The sequence below is a fragment of the Mustela lutreola genome, chromosome 1 (genome assembly GCF_030435805.1).
Source record: "Mustela lutreola isolate mMusLut2 chromosome 1, mMusLut2.pri, whole genome shotgun sequence".
NCBI lineage: Eukaryota > Metazoa > Chordata > Mammalia > Carnivora > Mustelidae > Mustela > Mustela lutreola.
Genome location: NC_081290.1, coordinates 179,421,068 through 179,442,940, shown reverse-complemented (window position 1 = coordinate 179,442,940; position 21,873 = coordinate 179,421,068). Strand labels below are relative to the sequence as shown.

Below are 21,873 nucleotides of genomic sequence, written 5' to 3'. Positions count from 1 at the left end.
AAAAGCTATTAATGAGGTGCAATCAAAAATGGAGGCTCTCACTGCTAGGATAAATGAGGCAGAAGAAAGAATTAGTGATATAGAAGACCAAATGACAGAGAATAAAGAAGCTGATCAAAAGAGGGACAAACAGCTACTGGACCATGAGGGGAGAATTCGAGAAATAAGTGACACCATAAGACGAAACAACATTAGAATAATTGGGATTCCAGAAGAAGAAGAAAGTGAGAGGGGAGCAGAAGGTATACTGGAGAGAATTATTGGGGAGAATTTCCCCAATATGGCAAAGGGAACAAGCATCAAAATTCAGGAGGTTAGGAGAATGCCCCTCAAAATAAATAAGAATAGGCCCACACCCCGTCACATAATAGTAAAATTTACAAGTCTCAATGACAAAGAGAAAATCCTGAAAGCAGCCCGGGAAAAGAAGTCTGTAACATACAATGGTAAAAATATTAGATTGGCAGCTGACTTATCCACAGAGACCTGGCAGGCCAGAAAGAGCTGGCATGATATTTTCAGAGCACTAAACGAGAAAAACATGCAGCCAAGAATACTATATCCAGCTAGGCTATCATTGAAAATAGAAGGAGAGATTAAAAGCTTCCAGGACAAACAACAACTGAAAGAATTTGCAAATACCAAACCAGCTCTACAGGAAATATTGAAAGGGGTCCTCTAAGCAAAGAGAGAGCCTACAAGTGGTAGATCAGAAAGGAACAGAGACCATATACAGTAACAGTCACCTTACAGGCAATACAATGGCACTAAATTCATATCTCTCAATAGTTACCCTGAATGTGAATGGGCTAAATGCCCCTGTCAAAAGACACAGGGTATCAGAATGGATAAAAAAACAAAACCCATCTATATGTTGCCTCCAAGAAACACATTTTAAGCCCGAAGACACCTCCAGATTTAAAGTGAGGGGGTGGAAAAGAATTTACCATGCTAATGGACATCAGAAGAAAGCAGGAGTGGCAATCCTTATATCAGATCAATTAGATTTTAAGCCAAAGACTGTAATAAGAGATGAGGAAGGACACTATATCATACTCAAAGGGTCTGTCCAACAAGAAGATTTAACAATTTTAAATATCTATGCCCCCAACGTGGGAGCAGCCAACTATATAAACCAATTAATAACAAAATCAAAGAAACACATAAACAACAATACAATAATAGTAGGGGACTTTAATATTCCCCTCACTGAAATGGACAGATCATCCAAGCAAAAGATCAGCAAGGAAATAAAGGCCTTAAATGACACACTGGACCAGATGGACATCACAGATATATTCAGAATATTTCATCCCAAAGCAACAGAATACACACACATTCTTCTCTAGTGCACATGGAACATTCTCCAGAATAGATCACATCCTCGGTCCTAAATCAGGACTCAACCGGTATCAAAAGATTGGGATCATTCCCTGCATATTTTCAGACCACAATGCTCTAAAGCTAGAACTCAACCACAAAAGGAAGTTTGGAAAGAACCCAAATACATGGAGACTAAACAGTATCCTTCTAAAGAATGAATGGGTCAACCGGGAAATTAAAGAAGAATTGAAAAAAATCATGGAAACAAATGATAATGAAAATACAACGGTTCAAAATCTGTGGGACACAACAAAGGCAGTCCTGAGAGGAAAATATATAGCGGTACAAGCCTTTCTCAAGAAACAAGAAAGGTCTCAGGTACACAACCTAACCCTACACCTAAAGGAGCTGGAGAAAGAACAAGAAAGAAACCCTAAGCCCAGCAGGAGAAGAGAAATCATAAAGATCAGAGCAGAAATCAATGAAATAGAAACCAAAAAAACAATAGAACAAATCAACGAAACTAGGAGCTGGTTCTTTGAAAGAATTAATAAAATTGATAAACCCCTGGCCCAACTTATCAAAAAGAAAAGAGAAAGGACCCAAATAAATAAAATCATGAATGAAAGAGGAGAGATCACAACTAACACCAAGGAAATACAAACTATTATAAGAACATACTATGAGCAACTCTACGGCAATAAATTTGACAATCTGGAAGAAATGGATGCATTCCTAGAAACATATAAACTACCACAACTGAACCATGAAGAAATAGAAAGCCTGAACAGACCCATAACCAGTAAGGAGATTGAAACAGTCATTAAAAATCTCCAAACAAACAAAAGCCCAGGGCCAGACGGCTTCCCGGGGGAATTCTACCAAACATTTAAAGAAGAACTAATTCCTATTCTCCTGAAACTGTTCCAAAAAATAGAAATGGAAGGAAAACTTCCAAACTCATTTTATGAGGCCAGCATCACCTTGATCCCAAAACCAGACAAGGATCCCACCAAAAAAGAGAGCTATAGACCGATATCCTTGATGAACACAGATGCGAAAATACTCAACAAAATACTAGCCAATCGGATTCAACAGTACATTAAAAAGATTATTCACCACGACCAAGTGGGATTTATTCCAGGGCTGCAAGGTTGGTTCAACATCCGCAAATCAGTCAATGTGATACAACACATCAATAAAAGTAAGAACAAGAACCATATGATACTCTCAATAGATGCTGAAAAAGCATTTGACAAAGTACAACATCCCTTCCTGATCAAAACTCTTCAAAGTGTAGGGATAGAGGGCACATACCTCAATATCATCAAAGCCATCTATGAAAAACCCACCGCAAATATCATTCTCAATGGAGAAAAACTGAAAGCTTTTCCGCTAAGGTCAGGAACACGGCAGGGATGTCCATTATCACCACTGCTATTCAACATCGTACTAGAGGTCCTAGCCTCAGCAATCAGACAACAAAAGGAAATTAAAGGCATCCAAATCGGCAAAGAAGAAGTCAAATTATCACTCTTCGCAGATGATATGATACTATATGTGGAAAACCCAAAAGACTCCACTCCAAAACTGCTAGAACTTATACAGGAATTCAGTAAAGTGTCAGGATATAAAATCAATGCACAGAAATCAGTTGCATTTCTCTACACCAACAGCAAGACAGAAGAAAGAGATATTAAGGAGTCAATCCCATTTACAATTGCATCCAAAACCATAAGATACCTAGGAATAAACCTAACCAAAGAGACACAGAATCTATACTCAGAAAACTATAAAGTACTCATGAAAGAAATTGAGGAAGACACAAAGAAATGGAAAAATGTTCCATGCTCCTGGATTGGAAGAATAAATATTGTGAAAATGTCTATGCTACCTAAAGAAATCTACACATTTAATGCAATTCCTATCAAAGTACCATCCATCTTTTTCAAAGAAATGGAACAAATAATTCTAAAATTTATATGGAACCAGAAAAGACCTCGAATAGCCAAAGGGATATTGAAAAAGAAAGCCAACGTTGGTGGCATCACAATTCCGGACTTCAAGCTCTATTACAAAGCTGTCATCATCAAGACAGCATGGTACTGGCACAAAAACAGACACATAGATCAATGGAACAGAATAGAGAGCCCAGAAATAGACCCTCAACTCTATGGTCAACTAATCTTCGACAAAGCAGGAAAGAATGTCCAATGGAAAAAAGACAGCCTTTTCAATAAATGGTGCTGGGAAAATTGGACAGCCACATGCAGAAAAATGAAATTGGACCATTTCCTTACACCACACACAAAAATAGACTCAAAATGGATGAAGGACCTCAATGTACGAAAGGAATCCATCAAAATCCTTGAGGAGAACACGGGCAGCAACCTCTTCGACCTCTGCCGCAGCAACATCTTCCTAGGAACAACGCAAAAGGCAAGGGAAGCAAGGGAAAAAATGAACTACTGGGATTTCATCAAGATCAAAAGCTTTTGCACAGCAAAGGAAACAGTTAACAAAATCAAAAGACAACTGACAGAATGGGAGAAGATATTTGCAAACGACATATCAGATAAAGGACTAGTGTCCAGAATCTATAAAGAACTTAGCAAACTCAACACCCAAAGAACAAATAATCCAATCAAGAAATGGGCAGAAGACATGAACAGACATTTCTGCAAAGAAGACATCCAGATGGCGAACAGACACATGAAAAAGTGCTCCATATCACTCGGCATCAGGGAAATACAAATCAAAACCACAATGAGATATCACCTCACACCAGTCAGAATGGCTAAAATCAACAAGTCAGGAAATGACAGATGCTGGCGAGGATGCGGAGAAAGGGGAACCCTCCTACACTGTTGGTGGGAATGCAAGCTGGTCCAGTTACTCTGGAAAACAGCATGGAGGTTCCTCAAAATGTTGAAAATAGAACTGCCCTATGACCCAGCAATTGCACTATTGGGTATTTACCCTAAAGATACAAATGTAGTGATCCAAAGGGACACATGCACCCGAATGTTTATAGCAGCAATGTCCACAATAGCCAAACTATGGAAAGAACCTAGATGTCCATCAACAGATGAATGGATCAAGAAGATGTGGTATATATACACAATGGAATACTATGCAGCCATCAAAAGAAATGAAATCTTGCCATTTGCAACAACATGGATGGAACTAGAGCGTATCATGCTTAGCGAAATAAGTCAAGCAGAGAAAGACAACTATCATATGATCTCCCTGATATGAGGAAGTGGTGATGCAACATGGAGGCTTAAGTGGGTAGAAGAATAAATGAAACAAGATGGGATTGGGAGGGAGACAAACCATAAGTGACTCTTAATCTCACAAAACAAACTGAGGGTTGCCGGGGGGAGGGGGTTGGGGAGAAGGGGGTGGGATTATGGACATTGGGGAGGGTATGTGATTTGGTGAGTGCTGTGAAGTGTGTAAACCTGGTGATTCACAGACCTGGGGATAAAAATATATGTATATAAAAAATATATGTTTATAAAAAATAAAAAAATTAATTAAAAAAAAAAAAAAAAAAACACAGACAGAGAGAAAGACAATGGGCAACACTTCCAAAATCACTCGCTGAATCATCGCGCTAACCATGATTTAGTGCCCTTCCTCGTATTTGTCCAACACTCCCGGAGGGACGCTGTTTTTCCTTTTTACATTTTTCTTCATCTTAAGATCAGCTTCAGTATTCCTCCCCTGACAGTCCAGAGCCTCCATCCCAGCACCTGAATGTCGTCTGCTGAGGTTTCATCATCCCCGGGCTCTTCATTGATTCATCGGCTAGTTACTGAACATAAACTCTGGGCCTGAAACCGCACTTGGTTCTGGGACTACTGTGAGGAAGCAGACTCTACGTGTCTTGTCTCACAAGGAAGCTGAGCAAATGGTGGGGGAGACCAAGACTCACCAGAACTGCGCAGGGATTCATGATTAATAACTGCAAATAGCGTGGAGCAGAAAACTTAGAAACGGCAGTCCAGCTTACAATAGAGATGGAGACCTACATCAGTGAGGATGTAAATTTTGAGCTGAGAATGGACGGGTGAGTCAGAATGCTATAGAAAATATTAGGAGATGTCTAGCCCTGGGATAGAGGAGAGAACTGGAAAGCACTCTTCTTTAAAAACAAAAACAAAAAGAACCCAAACTAGAAATGAGGGATAAAGTGGATAGCTTGGGTAAGAAAGTAAGAAGATGAAGTAAAATCCCAAAGTAAAAACACCATGTGAGCACACTGCAGGAGGTCCAGGGGTGGGTGGTGCGGGGGCAGGGGTTGGGAGGGGGAGGGGACCCATGGAGATGCTAAAAAAAGGACTTTAATACCCAGCAGGCATGAGGATAAGCCACAGGGAAATTGATACCCTCCGGATAAAGCCAGAACTCACATGGGATCACACTATCAATAAAAAGTGAACCAGGAAAAAAAAAAAAATCTACCCGCAACTGGAAAATTGCACGGAGGAAGTTTTTCTGTCTCAGTATTGTTCTGGTGGGACAAGCATTAAAGTTTCCTTTAAGAATTGATAACCAGAGGCCACAGTTAGTGTTTTTAAATTCTTTTTTAAATTTAAGCATTGTATGTTTTAAACGCTGAACTACTGTAAAAAGTTTCCTTTCCTGGTGACATCCCCCGTGCTTCCCTCAAGAGAAAATGCAAAACATCTCTGGAGTAACCGCATTTCAACCCAGGGTAAGGTAATGCTTTCCTAAACAAAGCTTTCGCAAACCTAGCTCCCAATCTAAAGTCTTAAAACAGAGAGGGAGGGGGACACTGCCACCAGGAAGAAACAAAACCAGACCAGAGGGGGAAAACATGGAGGGAGAGGGGTTCTAGGTCTCAGTGAACAGAACAGAATCCTCTTACACAAGCACAGAACTTAAAAGCAACTTGAGGGGAAAAGGCAGATGTCCCACAAGGAAGTAAGAATTAGACAAATGGTGTGTTTCTCAGTAGCCACGACATAAGCCAGAAAGAGGTGGGCACATGTCCATGTGCCGAGAGAAAAAGATCGTTAATTTAGAATTCAGGCAGAATATGCCTCTCTGCCTACTTGTGATCTCTGCCTGTCAAATAAATAAATAAAATGTTAAAAAAAAAAGAATTCAGGCAGAATAAAGACATTTTTACATAAAGATGAACCCATTAGAAGAGCTTAATAATATACTTCTGGAAAAAAGGAAAGGACCTCAGAGAAACTTTCTGAGATGTCAGAAGAATAAGCGGCAAACATACCAGCGTGTCTGTTGGTGAATCCAAACAGGCACGGTCTGTATAAGTAAATAATAACCATAACACCAATTAAAGAGATTTTTAAAAGTTGAGGTGGAATGCATACAATAAGTAATGACGGGGAGGTGGGAGTAAGTGATCAGAGTGGACGGCACGAAGGTCTTACAACTGTGTGAGAGAGGATGTGGGTGTTAGCGCCAGATTTTCGCAGCTGACATCTGTCTGAATTGAAGAGTAAACTTGGAAGGAACAGAAATGAGTTGTAAGCCTGCCAAGTATATCAGGAGGAAAGAGGGGAGAAAGAATGAAAATTTGGTTCATGTAAAGAAAAGATGAAAGAGCCTGGTGGAGACAAGGTACAGAGTAGGATGTACCTAAATCCAATCTAAGACCAAGGGTGGTGGCGCGCCTCAGCGTCACCAGTTTGCATAATGGGAACTTTCACCCTCATACTGAAGCAAAGTGTTGAATTTGTTCAGTTTCTAGAAATACAGCACTTTGTGTACCTGGGCCCTTCTGTGGAAAACTAAAAAAAATAATCTGATATATATCAGTATCGTGCATATGGAAACATATATGTCACATGTATATGGGGACAGGATCATATTCTTAAATACAGCCGACTTTCCTCTTTAACACATCACTCCGCCCATGAAAATGGACATTTGGGAGTCGAGAACTTGTAACATCAGAAAACAGAAGATGAATCCGTGTTTTACTGTGTCAACTCAAAGGCACAGAGCCATACCGTTAATGTAAGGGTGAACTAATGCATGATTTCCTCCCGCCCGATCCCACCAACCGGAAAACAGCAAACACGTCTATCACTCTCATTCACTACTGTTGAGTGGAGGAGGAAATACAAATCTCCTTGAGCACTTAAAGCCGTATTATGATTCCGACACAGGTGTGTAAGCCAAAGTGAAACCAAGAGTTATTATTATTTTTTCCCAAACCAAGAATTATTTTGAGTCATCTGAGGCTGGTTCTTCCAAGCTCCTGAGAAGCAGATAGAAACATTTTCTACAGGAACTTACCTTTGCCCTGGCCATAAAAACTTTTGATCAGTTAAGTTTCAAGGAAAGTAGTATCTCACAGAAAAACATAACCAAATGCACAAGGAAACAAAGGCACTATTATGAGAAAGCAGCAGCAGAAAAAAAGTGGCAAAGCTGATACTGTGAAACCTTTGGATGATGGAATTAATGCCAAAAAATATAACATGAGTATATTTAATATGTTTCAGGAAATTGAAAGCTTTATAGGAAGAATAAACAGCAAACAAAATTTAAACAAAACTAAGAAAAATTTATAGAAATGCATCATACAATAATGTAACTTAAAACTCAGTCTTTGGTCAAACAGCAGAACGGACACATTTAACAAAGAATAGTGAAGGGGAAAATAAAGAGATTAAGGGAAGACAGACCAGAAGAACAAAGAAACAGAAATATAAAATGGAGACCAGGTGCAGGGAGGTCAGAGTTAGAAGCATTAACGCGTCTTAACTGGAACAGCACCCAGGGGGTGGAGGGGGCAGAAGTACTACATCAACACAGAACGACTTAGACTTCTCAGAACAAGCAGAAGCTGAAAAACACCAAGGAGGAACGGGTAAGAAGAAGCGTAGAAGCAGACAGAACTTTGGATACAATGATTTTTACATTAGTGAGAAAAGAAAAAGAGGTTGCCTCTTCACCAAGGAGTGAAAAGTAGACAACAGTGGAAGTCACAAGACCATGGACGGCTTCCACCGTAGGCAGACGGAGGACAAACGTCAGTCTACTGAGAGTTCAGGTCAACACTAAGTTTTCTCAAGAACAAATGCAAAAGAACCTTTTTATAAGGCAAGAGAAAATGGACCAAGTTTGTCTCTGGCAGAAACATATTAAGAAAAATACCAAAGGACGTTCTCCAAGTAAGAGGAAAATAAACCCAGAAAAAAAAAAATATCTGAGATGCCACAATAAATTAAAAATAAATAAATAAGGTGAGAAACTTGGCTAAATAAAAACAAACATTTGCCATGTAAAGCTATTATAACAGCATTTTGAGGTTGTAAAACATAAGGTAAAACCAAAATACCAGACAACAACGGCATATAAGTTGGGACAGGTTGATCAGAGAGAAAATATAGAGGATATTTGTTTATCTAGTGTTCTAACATTAGATCCTTGTGTTATTTGCTAGAATCTAAATAAAGGCATTGATTAACCTGAGATTTGGGGAAGTTGCATCTTATCTTTAAATTTATAGAATAACATTAAAATACTTAGACAAGATTATAAAATAACCAAATCAGCAAATCAAAAATAAAATGAAAAAATAAAACAGTCAATCAAGGCAAGAAAATAAAGAAAAAGAAATAGAAAATGCTGGGCAAAGAAAACACAAAATGATATTAGAAATAAATCTAAATGCACCAGTAATTGTAATAAAGTAAAGTGAAGTTATTAAATGAGAAAAACTCTCAGGACTGGGAAAAGGTGCATCTGTAAATTATTTACATAAAATATGTCTACAATAGGGGCACCTGGGTGGCTCAGTGGGTTAAGCCTCTGCCTTAACTTCTGCCTTAAGGATCCCAGGGTCCTGCCGGTCCTGGGATCCAGCCCTTCATTGGGCTCTCTGCTCACCAGGGAGCCTGCTTCTCCCTCTCTCTCTCTCTGCCTGCCTCTCTGCCTATTTGTGATCTCTGTCAAATAAATAAAATCTTTTTTTTTAAGTGATTTTCATAATCATAAAATGTTTATTCATCTCGGGAAAGTAAAATGATAAACTGGCATTTTGTTAAAAATAAAGATACTATCTATGCTAAAAAGAAATAGGATTATAATTATATATAAAAGAACAGACATATACATTCCAGTAAAAATTGGAAGAATTAAGAATTAAAATAAGAAAATCAACAATTATAGTGAAAGATTTTTTTTTTTGACATTGCTCAGTAATTGATGGATCAAGCAGATAAAACATCCTCAGGGAATGGAACATTTAAATAAAACATAACACCAATTGAACACTTTACCTAATTGCTATAAAATAGTATTCTTTTTCCAGTTTGAAATTATACCACACTGGGCCACAGGATGTCTCAACAAATGCCAAAGGAATAGTTTTCAGTTTTAAATGTGAGTCCAAGTCCCTTAACATTTGTTCTTTGACCTATAAATCATTGAATTTTGTAATTTCAAAACTGTAAAACTTTTCCACTGATCCTATAATATTCATGTTGAAAATTTAACTCAGACTTCATATCATACACAAGCACCCCAGGTGCTTTAAAGATTTAAATGTACAAGGAAAAACTATAAAACTTTGAGAGTAAAATAGAGCAGAAAATGTGTATGATCTTAGGTCAGCAAAGGCTTTCTTAAGGAGACACGAAAAGTGTCAGAGAAAAATACTGGTACATTCATCTGCATGAAATTCTGTTCATTTTAAGAATCACAAACTGGAAAATCAAGGTCAAATTGGAAGAGTCCAACTTCAGTGCATATAGTCAACAGAACGTTTATAACTAGCATACATTAAAGAACTCCAACACATAAGAGAACAGTAAATAAACAAAAGGGAAAGGAATTTCCCAAAAGAGTACACCGGACTCAAATACAGGAAGAGTGCTAAATCTCATGAACAGTTAGAGACACATAAATCAGAACCACCATGTGATTTTCCATCCTTCAGAGTGGCATAATTTACAAGTCAAACATTATCAAGTGATGGCTGGAACGTGTGGGAGAATAGAAATCTTCATCCACTTCTGATGGGAATGTAAAACTGTAAAGCTATTTTGAAAACCAGTTTGAATCACTAAGTCAGTTGAAAATAAATGCACAACAAACCTATACCCTCAGACTTATTAATTTCACTATTGTGTGTATACCTTAGAGAATTTTTTTCCCACATGCACTACCAGTCAGGGTCAAGAATATTTACAGAAGCTTTGTTTAAAGGAAAACCAAAACAAAACTCTAACTAGCCAATTGCCCATCAACCATGGAAAAACTGAGTCTCTTGTGATATAGTCTTAAAATTATCTACAACAAAGTATGTAAAGTTAATGAAATTGGTTCAACACTGATGCATCACTAAAACCTTATGTTGACCAAAATAAACATGTCTCAAAAAATTCATGTAATAAGATTTTAGTTCCAAAAAGCTCAAAGGAGATAAATCTAAAAATGTACTGTTTGGGGATATACAAATATGTGGTTGGGTTTTGAAACTACCAAGGAAAAGCGGATTAAGATAATGAAGATATCCCATTTCAAGTCCAGATGTTGGCAAAAATTACAAGTGTCACAAAACCACGATTTGGCAAGGATATAAAGCCAAGTTAAAGTTTCAGATGCCCACATCCCCAGATCCAGCAATTCCAAATCTAGGTTCATATCCAGGGGAAAATTCATGTATATGAGCACAAGAAGACATGCACAAAAGTAAAGGATGATAAATTTACATTAGCATCATTCTAAGTAGCTAGGACTGGAATTGTAAGAATCAACAAGGTTACGTCTCAAATTTGCCACAGTGACTACCTCTGATGACTGATGGTCAAGTACAGATGCCCTTACAGATGCCCACTTTATCTGTGTGGTCTAATATTTTATTTCTTAAGAGAGAGTGATGGGAAGCAGGTTAGGCAAAAATGATAGGCTCTGATAAAGTTAGATGATGAGATGGTAGATGGTATCTGTAATATTATTCTCTATACAATGTCACGTGTTTGAAATATAGATGAATAAGAATATTGTATAAGGGCAAGGATAAAAATAGGAAGACACAGCGGGATACCACTGATGGGTACCGGCAACAGCACAGACTATTCTGGGATCCTGATCTGACTTCTCTATCATGTGAAATCAGACTCATCCTCAAAATTCACCTGAAATATCGATCATCCCATTTGTGACCGGTTTCCGAGGCCCACAGAAACAAACACCAGCTATCCTAACTACACAGCTGCACGGGATCTACCATACTGAGACATAGGTCTATCACCATGTGCAAGATGCACAGTAGTTTCAAGGAAGGGCTGTGTCCTCACTGCTTGTTTTCCTAGCATCCAACACAGAGTGTTTGGAACAGAGAAGACAGTCAACTAACAATGGTCACGCACAGGAGGGTGATGGGGCTACATTTCATGAAAAATAGAACAATTGTAAGATCTGTGTTTCCCTGAGGATCCTAAGCCTGCTCTCAAGTCTATAAGGCAAATCAGTTATCTCTCTGTATTCCATTGTATCAGTTAAGAAAATATATTGATTACCTATGTCCGCCCCAGGAAATTCAAGGTACAGCAAAACATTCAGGTCACTAACAAACCATACATTTCTTTTATGATTCGATGGTAAACTACCTATAGATAAAGAATTAATCCTGTAGCCCAAAATACCTTGATGTTTCAACATAGTGCCATGTAATGTATTTAGAGCTTAATAGGAGTACCATGGGGGCCAGGGAAATGGCCCAACCTGGAGTCTTGGGACTGGTGTCCATTCTGATGGAGTTGCAGCTGGTGCTGCCCTGTTAAATCCTCTGACCATCACTCCTCCTTTTAATAGGATGCTTTAATCCACCATTTTAGTTAGCATAAATTCCTGTAGACACCACTCAAAAACTATCAGGTTATAAATAGGTCAAATGAGATGTATTCCATCTTAAAGTTTTATCTGAATAAATGCGGATTTTCCATTTTAAATTTTTTTGGTGGTTCCAGTATTTTTTCATGTCTTAAAGGGCTTCAGGGATATTTAATGTAGCACAATATCTGGCTGAACAGAAAAGTAGGCTCACAGAACCTTTTAATTCAGAGTCCACTGCTGGATGCATTAAATTATTAACATCATCTTGCACTCTATGCCCGTGTGAACAGCTGGAAGCAGAAGCAGAACGAAGACCGAGATTTAACGTCCAAGCTTTGATTGAGCTCCTAAGTTTCTTATGGTACATTTTACAACCTCTTGGTAAGTGAAGGAAAGGCAAAAGGTCAGCTGTCACAAATTCAATACCAGAAGGTTGAGAAATCAGAAACAGAAGTTTCTCTTCTAAAATCTAGAAAAACAAGGCTTTTCCTGAGGAGCTGGTTTTAGATGAGAACCTGACATGCTACACCTAGGATGGACTGGGGGTCCCTGAAGAGAACCAAAAGGATCAAAAGCTTCCCCGAGAGGAGTTAAAGGAAGAGGCTGGAAATGTCAAAAGCACATTAAGGGCCGAGAATGGGAACACTTCTGCTGTGAAAAGTGTTCGGGAAATTTTGCGACAGAGGGGTCTCAGCTTTTTCTGTTCAAAGCCAATGTTCTAGACTCAGAGAGATGACTCCCACGAACCCAAATCTCAATGGCCAGTCATGGGGCCAGAGTGTGCCCAGAGAAAGAGACTCTGAGGAAGCTTCCACAGAGTCCATAGATATGACTCAAGCACAGAATTTTCTGACGCCAGAAGTGCTGACAACAATAGATCAAGTACAGGAGTTTATCTGAGAGGGTGATTGCCTTTTCATGACTCTCCTCATCAAGCTCTGGAACTGTGTGCAAGAGAGAATGGAAGTATCTGAGTGGTGGAGAGGGATGAAGATAAAATGGAACATCTTATCTCCCACTGCAGGTCTAGAACCTGTGCAGGGGAGGTTAGGGCTGGTGACCTCTAGGATGGCAGGGCTGGTGGATTTCTCTTGAAGCAGCATTTGTATACAAGCACTCTGGTTTTACGTATTGCTTCTATGGGAAGTAGAGACCTACATCTTCTAACATTATTATCCTCATTATCACTGTATCATTATTTGACAGAACTGTGTTACTGATGGAGATTATGGACATTGCCTGGCATTGCCAGGCCCCAGAATCCAAAAAGCTGAATTAGTGTCTAAGAGAGAGACAGGTGAAGGAAAGTTAAAATCTGGACACTGGGTAATTCAAATGCATGAGTCTAGTCCTCTCCTCTCAAAGGAGGTGCACAATAGGGTAACGTTACATTTTGAGTATGTTGTGCCAGTAGGGTTTTCTGCATATATTAGGTACAGGAAGTGATAATGACATTGGGTCTCCTTTAAATGTTTAAACATTTTAGATGTACAAAAAAACAAAACATAGTGAAAGCCCCCTGTTACAGCCAGCCAAAATCAACAAGTTATTTTCAGAATGGCTTCATCTACAATTTTGTGGTCGTATTTGATTTTTTACTTATAATTTATATGCAGTGAAATGTACAAATCCTGTGTGCAAAATTCTAAGTCTTGATGAATGCGTAAGCTCATGTGATTCACTGTCTTATCAATGAAGCTCTATTACCCCAGAAGTTCTCTCATATGCCCATTAATTAATTCTCACTTCCCAGAGGCAACCAGCTCTTTGATTCCCATTCCAAAAGATTAGTTTTTTGTTCTAGAACCTTATATAAAGATTCAGTAATTAGCCTGATTTATCTCACCTCTTAGCTCAGAAAAGTATTTGTGAGATTTATCAATACAGTTGCACATACCAATTCTTTTCTTATTGCTGAGCAGAAATTCATTAAATGAATGTATCAGTTAATCCATTCTCCCAATGAAATTTTGTTTTTTAGATTTTAGCTATTACAAATAAAGACTTATATAAGCATACAGTACAAGTCTTTTGTGGATATGTAGTTTTAGTTCTCTAGAGTAAATACCAGGAAGTGGAACTGTCAATCGATAGGGCAGAGGTATGTTTGAATTGGAAATAATTTTCCAAGTTGGCTTTCCAACATTTCACCTCACCAGCAATGTGTGAGAGCTCTGATGTCCTGCACACTCATCAAAACTTGGTGATGTCAATTTTATTAATATTACCCATTTTAGTGTGTGTGTAGCTGTGTCTCACTGTGGTTTCCATATGAATTCTCCTGACAACTGATGTTTGGAATGATTTCATAAGCTTAACAGCCATTCCCTTTGAAGTACTCTTTAATTATTTTTAGTTTTTTTTGGAATTTTATTATTGAATTTAAGAGTTCTTTACATACTGTGGATATAAATTCTTTGTCAGATATACAGATATAAATATATATATTTATATATAAATATACATAATACATATATACACACACATCTATAAATATAAAATATTTTCTATTTCCCTCCAATTGGAAGAAATGTTCCCATTTTCTTCTAATACATATGATTATCTTCTTCCAAGTTATGAATGGTCTACTCATTTTCTTGATATGTTTTTTTCCTGAACAGATTATAAGTTTAACAAAGTTCAAAATACTTCTCTGTGTCCTAAGAAATCTTTTGCCTATATCCAAATTTTGAAGATATTCTCCTTTGTTTTATTGGAGAAGAATGCTACAATCCATCTCAAATTATTTTTGAAAATTACGGTTAAAATTTAGTTTTCCATATAGATATACAACCATTCCAAAATCTGTTGTTGAAAAGACTGTCCTTTTCCATAGCTGCTTTTGGTGCCTTTGTCAAAAGCCAACAGACTGTGTAAGTATGGGTCATTTACTGGACCGCTATTCCATTTCACTGATTTATAATGTTTTCCTTACATCAATATCCCACTGCCTTGATTAATGTTGTTTATAGTAAGTCTTATAAATTATGCAGCATAAGGTAGTGCAAATCTTTTGATTTTGTATTTAAAATTGACTTAATCAAGATATTTGAGATCATTTGCATTTTAGAATCACCTTGAGAATTTCTACAAAAGGCCTCCTGATATTTTGAATGTGACTGGTATTGCTGTAAATTAATGAAGCAACTTGAGAATAATTTAAATCTTAATAATATTAACTCATCCAAACCATAACTATGATACAGCTCTCCATTTATATAATTTTCCTTTATTGTCTATCACTGATATATTTAAATATAAAAATCTTACTCATCTTTTATGAATCATTATTTAATAATTTTGATGTTAGTGTAAATGGTATTTTTCTCATTTAATTTTCTAAATGTTTGTTGATGGTACACAAAAATGGGTTTAATTTTTGTATATTGACTTTGTATACTAAAATCTTGTGCAACTGACACATATAAGTTCTAGTAGTTTTTTTGTAGATTCCTTAAGATTTTCTAAGCACACAATCATGCCTTTTGCAAAAAGGAAAATTTTTTTTCCCCAGGATTTTATTATACCTTTATTTTTTCCTTTAAACTATTCATTTTTGTTCATGTAGATCTGTCTGGTATATACAGCTTTCCTTCCTCCTAAAGAATTTCTTTTAACTTTTCTTGCAGGGAAGCCTGCTGGAAATTCCCTTAATTTGGGGTACAGGGGAGTCTAGGAAAGATTTTTATTGTCTTCACTTTTGAAAAATATACTGGATATACAATTATAGACTGCTTTTAACACTTTAAATATCTCCATTCTCCAGCAAAGAAGTTGTCAAACTCTTACTCTTTGCAGATGATATGATATTTTATGTAGAAAACCCAAAAAACTCTACCCCCCAAATTCTAGAACTCATACAGGAATTCAGTTAAGTGTCAGGATATAAAATCAATGCACAGAAATCAGTTGCATTTCTGTACACCAACAGCAAGGCAGAAGAAAGATAAATTAAGGAGTCGATTCCATTTATAACTGCATCCAAAACCATAAGATACCTAGGAATAAACCTAACCAAAGAGGCAAAGAATCTGTACTCAGAAAATTATAGAGTACTCATGGAAGAAATTGAGGAAGACACAAAGAAATGAAGAATGTTCCATGCTCATGGATTGGAAGAACAAATGTTGTGAAAATGTCTATGCTACCTAAAGCAATCTATATATTTAAAGCAATCCCTATCAAAATGCCACTAACTTTTTTCAAATAAATGGAATAAATAATCCTAAAATTTATGTATTGAACCAGAAAAGACCCCCAAAGAGCCAGAAGAATGTTGAAAAAGAAAACCAAAGCTGATAGCATCACAATTCCAGACTTCAGGCTCTATTATAAAGCTATAATCATCAAGACAGCATGGTACTGGCACAAAAATAGACACGATCAGTGGAACAGAATAGAGAGCCTACATATGGACTCACACCTCTATGGTCAACTCATCTTCAACAAAGCAGGTAAGAATGTCCAATGGAAAAAAGACAGTCTTTTTTTTTTTTTAAGATTTTATTTATTTGACAGAGGGAGGGAGGGAGAGAGAGAGAGAGAGAGAGAGATGGAGATCAAAAGCAGGCAGGCAAAGAGAGAGCGGGGGAAGCAGGCTCCCTGCCAAGCAGAAAGCCCGATGTGGGGCTCCATCCCAGGACTCTGAGATCATGACCTGAGCTGAAAGCAGAGGCTTAACCCTCTGAGCCACCCAGGCGCTACAAAAGACAGTCTCTTCAACAGATGGTGCTGGGAAAATTGGACAGCCACATACAGAAAAATGAAACTGGACCATTTCCTTACAACACACACAAAAATAGACTCAAAATGGATGAAAGACCCCAATGTGAAACAGGAATCTATCAAAATCCTTGAAAATACAGACAACAATCTCTTTGACCTCAGCTACAGCAACTTCTTCCTAGACACATCACCAAAGGCAAGGGAAGCAAAGGCAAAAATGAACTATTGGGACTTCATCAAGATCAGAAGCTTGTACACAGCAAAGGAAACAGTCAATAAAACCAAAAGACAACTGACAGAATGGGAGAAGATATTTGCAAATGACATATCAGATAAAGGGCTAGTATCCAAAATCTAGAAAGAACTTATCAAACTCAATATCCAAAGAACAAATAATCCAATCAAGAAATGGGCAGAAGACATGAACAGACATTTCTGCAAAGACGACAACCAAATGGCCAACAGACACATGAAAAAGTGCTCAACCTCACTCAGCATCAAGGAAATACAAATCAAAACCACAGTGAGATACCACCTCACACCAGTCAGAATGGCTAAAATTAACAAGTCAGGAAACAACAGAGGCTGGTGAGGATGTGGAGAAAGGGGAACCCTCCTACACTGTTGGTGGGACCGCCAGCTGGTACAGCCATTCTGGAAAACAGTATGGGGGTTCCTCAAAAAGCTGAAAATAGAGCTACCCTACGACCCAGCAATTGTACTACTGGGTATTTACCCTAAACATACAGATGTAGTGATCTGAAGGGATACATGCACCCCAGTGTTTATAGCAGCAATGTCCACAGTAGTCAAACTATGGAAAGAGACTAGATGTCCTTCAACAGATGAATGGATAAAGAAGAATACACACACACACACACACACACACATATATATATATATGTATATATACACACAATTATATATACATATATACATATATATATAATGGAATATTATGGAATATATATAATAATATGGAATATTATGCAGCCATTAAGAAAGAAAACTGAAATCTTGCCATTTGGAATGACGTGGATGGAACTAAGGGGCATTTTACTAAGCAAACTAAGTCAATCAAAGAAAGACAATTATCATATGATCTCTCTGATATGAAGAATTTGAGAGGCAGGGTGGGGGAGTCATGGAGGCAAGGGAAGGAAAAAAATGAAAGAAGATGGGACCCAGGAGGGAGACAAACCACAAGAGACTCTTAATCTCATGAAACAAACTGAGGGTTGCTGGGGTGGGGGGGTGTGGAGAGGGTGGTTGGGTTATGGACACTGGGGAGGGTATGTGCTATGGTGAGTGCTGTGAATTGTGTAAGACTGATGACTCACAGACATGTACCCCTGAAGCAAATAATACATTATATGATAATTAAAAAAAAAAAGCTTAACCCTTGGAACATTATTACCATCCACATGGTTGTTAGTGTACTTCGAGATTCTCCACATACCTCTTTCAACGGCTGTGTTCATGGGTCACTGACTTGCATGATGGTTTTATTTGAACCACATAAGATATTTAAATTACTAATTTGAGATGAATGCTTTCACCAGCCCTTCTTGCTTTTTTTTTTTTTTTTTTAAAAAACACCAAATTGCTTCTCTTCTAAAGTATTACCTACATTAAGTCCCTGTAATTGTCTCTAACAAATCATCTTAGACCCCTGACTTTGGTCTAAATAAACCGCTTGGTGACTCAATTCCACTCACGCGCTGTCTCCTTGAGCACTCTGGCCCCCCCTTTATCGCAGTTTGGTTTATGTTGACAAAAATCATTTTGTAAGATGCAACGAATGGATCTTGGTGTCTGGCTGCAGTGAACTGAATTTAAACTCTTCCGAAATAAATCTGAACCTATTAGATTGAATAGGGTATGTCTCTACCAAAAAGACTTGCAGGGAGCTGCTATTTCCATTCTAGTCAGCCACTAATTGGCCCCGTTACCCGCAGCACTTGTCCTCTGACACACGCCGCTCGGTGGTTTGTAAAAGGGGTGTCCTTTGGGTCTTTACAGAAATATTCCTGAAGTAGTTTCTCTACACACTTGGAAATGTCCATGTCTACCTAGGCCTTCTAGACTTCACCGTGGTAACATGTGATTGCGGCTATTCCTGCTTACAAAAATGACACTGAATTTCTGTGCTTCTTTTCCCTTCCAGCTCACAAGCAAATTCTTGGCTAGCTTCATATCCTCTCCATTCCGCCTTTCGAAATGACTCCAAAACCCCAGGCCTGGGATGGCGGGCAGGGCCTTGAAGAATGAAGAGAATGAGGCAGTCCAGAACGGAGATCTGTCAAACTGATTTCATTTCTATCAGCTCCGACCGTCCTTAACAGATGGGTGAGACACAGAAACCGAGGTGGAAACCCAAGCTTAATGCCGGCCTGATCGGTGCACAGCGCAGAAAGCCAAGACCTGCCCTTACCACCAATGTCGTTATACCCAAAATTCTAATACTGATTGATTATTTCTTCAAGTTAAACTAGATTTTGGCCACAAATAATTTACATGTCAGTGAGTGAAGAGAAGCGAATCTGAAGAATTTTCACCTCTGGTTTATGAGATTTTAAAATACTTTCTCAAGTGTTGGTTTTAAAGGAAGTATTGTCTGACCTAACTTGCCGTGGACACTGAATGCCGGTTGAACTTTGGTATGTATACACGCATATTTGTATCAAACCTGCTCCATAGTTTTTTTTTTTTTTTTTAAGATTTTATTTATTTATTTGACAGACAGAGATCACAAGTAGGCAGAGAGGCAGGCGGAGAGAGGGAGGGAGAGAGAGAGAGAGAGAGGGAGGAGGAAGCAGGCTCTCTGCTAAGCAGAGAGCACGATGTGGGGCTCGATCCCAGGACCCTGGGATCATGACCTGAGCTGAAGGCAGAGGCTTTAACCCACTGAGCCACCCAGGTGCCCCTGCTCCATAGTTTTTTAACAGAATTTTTACTCTGGTGGGTATATAGTGAGCCTAGATGTGAAGTTAATTTTTTCTGTAAATTCTGGACACAGAGTGCCCAGGTGTTTGTTTACACGTTATTCTAGGTCTGCCAGAGGGTTTGGGGGCGAGCCTAACATTTGGGTCAGCAGATTGAGGAACAGATCGCCTTGAGCAGCATATGCAGCCCTCGTCCAATCTGCTCGAGGCTCGAATGGAACAAAAAGTTCAACAAGGAAGAAGTGGCTCCTGGCCTGATGGTCTCGAGCTAGGACAGAGGTCCGGTCCCGCCTCAGGACCAGACAGGCGCTCACACCACTATTTCCAGGCCTTTACACTGCAGACCTATAACCTACAATACATCCTTCTTCTCTCTCTATAAATGGTGGATGAATAAAGCTACCTATTGAGACTGATCAATCAGCCAGCCAGCTGGCCTACCTACCTTCTGTCTGTTCTGTTTCCCTGAAGAACACTAAGTCAGTAGATGAGCCCTAGATCTTCAAATGGCCCAGAAGAGCTCGTTGCACATCCTGTTTGTGCATGTAACTGGATTTGAGGACGGGGGCACAGAGCCAGCCACAAGAACCTGAATAACTTTGGGCTATTAAATGCTGTATTTCTTCTCCTTCCTTCTTTTTTTTTTTTTTTTTTTTTAAGATTTTATATATTTATTTAACAGAGAGAGATAGCAAGAGAGCAAGAGAGAGCACAAGCAGGGGAGCGACAGGCAGAAGGAGAGGGCGAAGCAGGCTTCGTGCTGAGCCAGAGTCTGACACGGGACTTGATTCCCAGGACCCCAGGATCACGACCCCAGCCAAAGGCAGTTGCTTAACCAACTGAGCCACGCAGGTGCCCCTAAACATTCTATTTCATTAATATCTATGACATTAAAGATGACAATAGACTCAGAGTAAGATATTATTTTATATTGTAAGCACAGGATGCTGTATTTAGAAACGAGTCAAGCTCGGTGCTGAAGCACACGGATCCACACGCAGCCACAGGCCGCGTTGGGGGGGCGGGGGAGGGGCGTCTGTGGCCTGATGTATTCACAGAGATGCTTTGCTAGCACGGTCTCTCCATGAAAGCATTTTTAATGACAAAATCATTAAGGATGCACCAAATTGTCCATTTGTCAATTTGCTGTTCCGTAGGGGAGAAAATGATATATAATAAATGCTCATTGTAATGACTGTGTTCTCCCCAGAGCATGTTCAGGTCGTGAATGCTGCTTTGGGCACAAAGCCCTGGTGCCTATTTCCACCGAGTGCTCACTGCTCCTTATTTTCTCTCCTGCCTGATTAGAAGAAGAAACAAATATTTCAGCCCACATTTAAAATCAACTCATAATGGGGAGAATAAACGACACGCTGGCTAGGAATGGCTCACAATGCATGGGATAGATGACTTGGATGCTTCCTGACAGTGGGCAGACTCAGGGGCCAAGGACCTGAGGAGGTCTGTTCAGGACCTTAGGTGTGGCCAGAGGACTGGGAAATGGAGAAGGTGCAACTGTCCACACAGGGAAACAGGTAATGTGGGTATAACAAAAACATCTGTGACTTTGTAACAGAGCTACATGATGCCTTCAAACATACCTAAACAGGGGATGCAAGAAAAGGAGTCCTAAGTGAGAAACTCATAACAATAAATACTTATTTCAATAAACAAGAAAAATCTCAAATAAATAACCTAACTTTATACCTCGAGGAACTAGAAAAAAACAGGCAAAGCTCAGTTAATAGGAGGAAGGAAATACCAAGGATCAGAGAAGATACAGATGAAACAGAGACGAAAAAGATAATAGAAAAGATCAATGAATCCAAGAGATGGTTCTATGAAAAGACAGAATTAACAAATCTTTATCTGGAATTACCAAGAAAATAAGGGGACCCCTACCCTGGTATAATCAGAAATAAACAAGGAGAAGTTACAACTGGCATCATGGAAATGGAAATCATAAGGGACAACTAAATGCAATTATGTGTCAACAAACTGGACAATCTAGAGGAGATGGATAAATTCT

At 38.7% G+C, this 21,873-nt stretch overlaps 1 protein-coding gene across 1 annotated transcript in view; it reads left to right on the top strand.

The window, feature by feature from the left end:
- GUCY1A2 (guanylate cyclase 1 soluble subunit alpha 2) overlaps positions 1–19,535 on the top strand; it is a 332,057-nt gene extending 312,522 nt beyond the window's left edge. The window contains exon 9 of the mRNA XM_059179573.1: positions 19,067–19,535. Coding sequence (XP_059035556.1) covers positions 19,067–19,123 — 57 coding nt within the window. The 3' untranslated portion in view covers positions 19,124–19,535. The remainder of the gene's footprint in view (positions 1–19,066) is intronic.
- Positions 19,536–21,873: the final 2,338 nt, after the last annotated feature.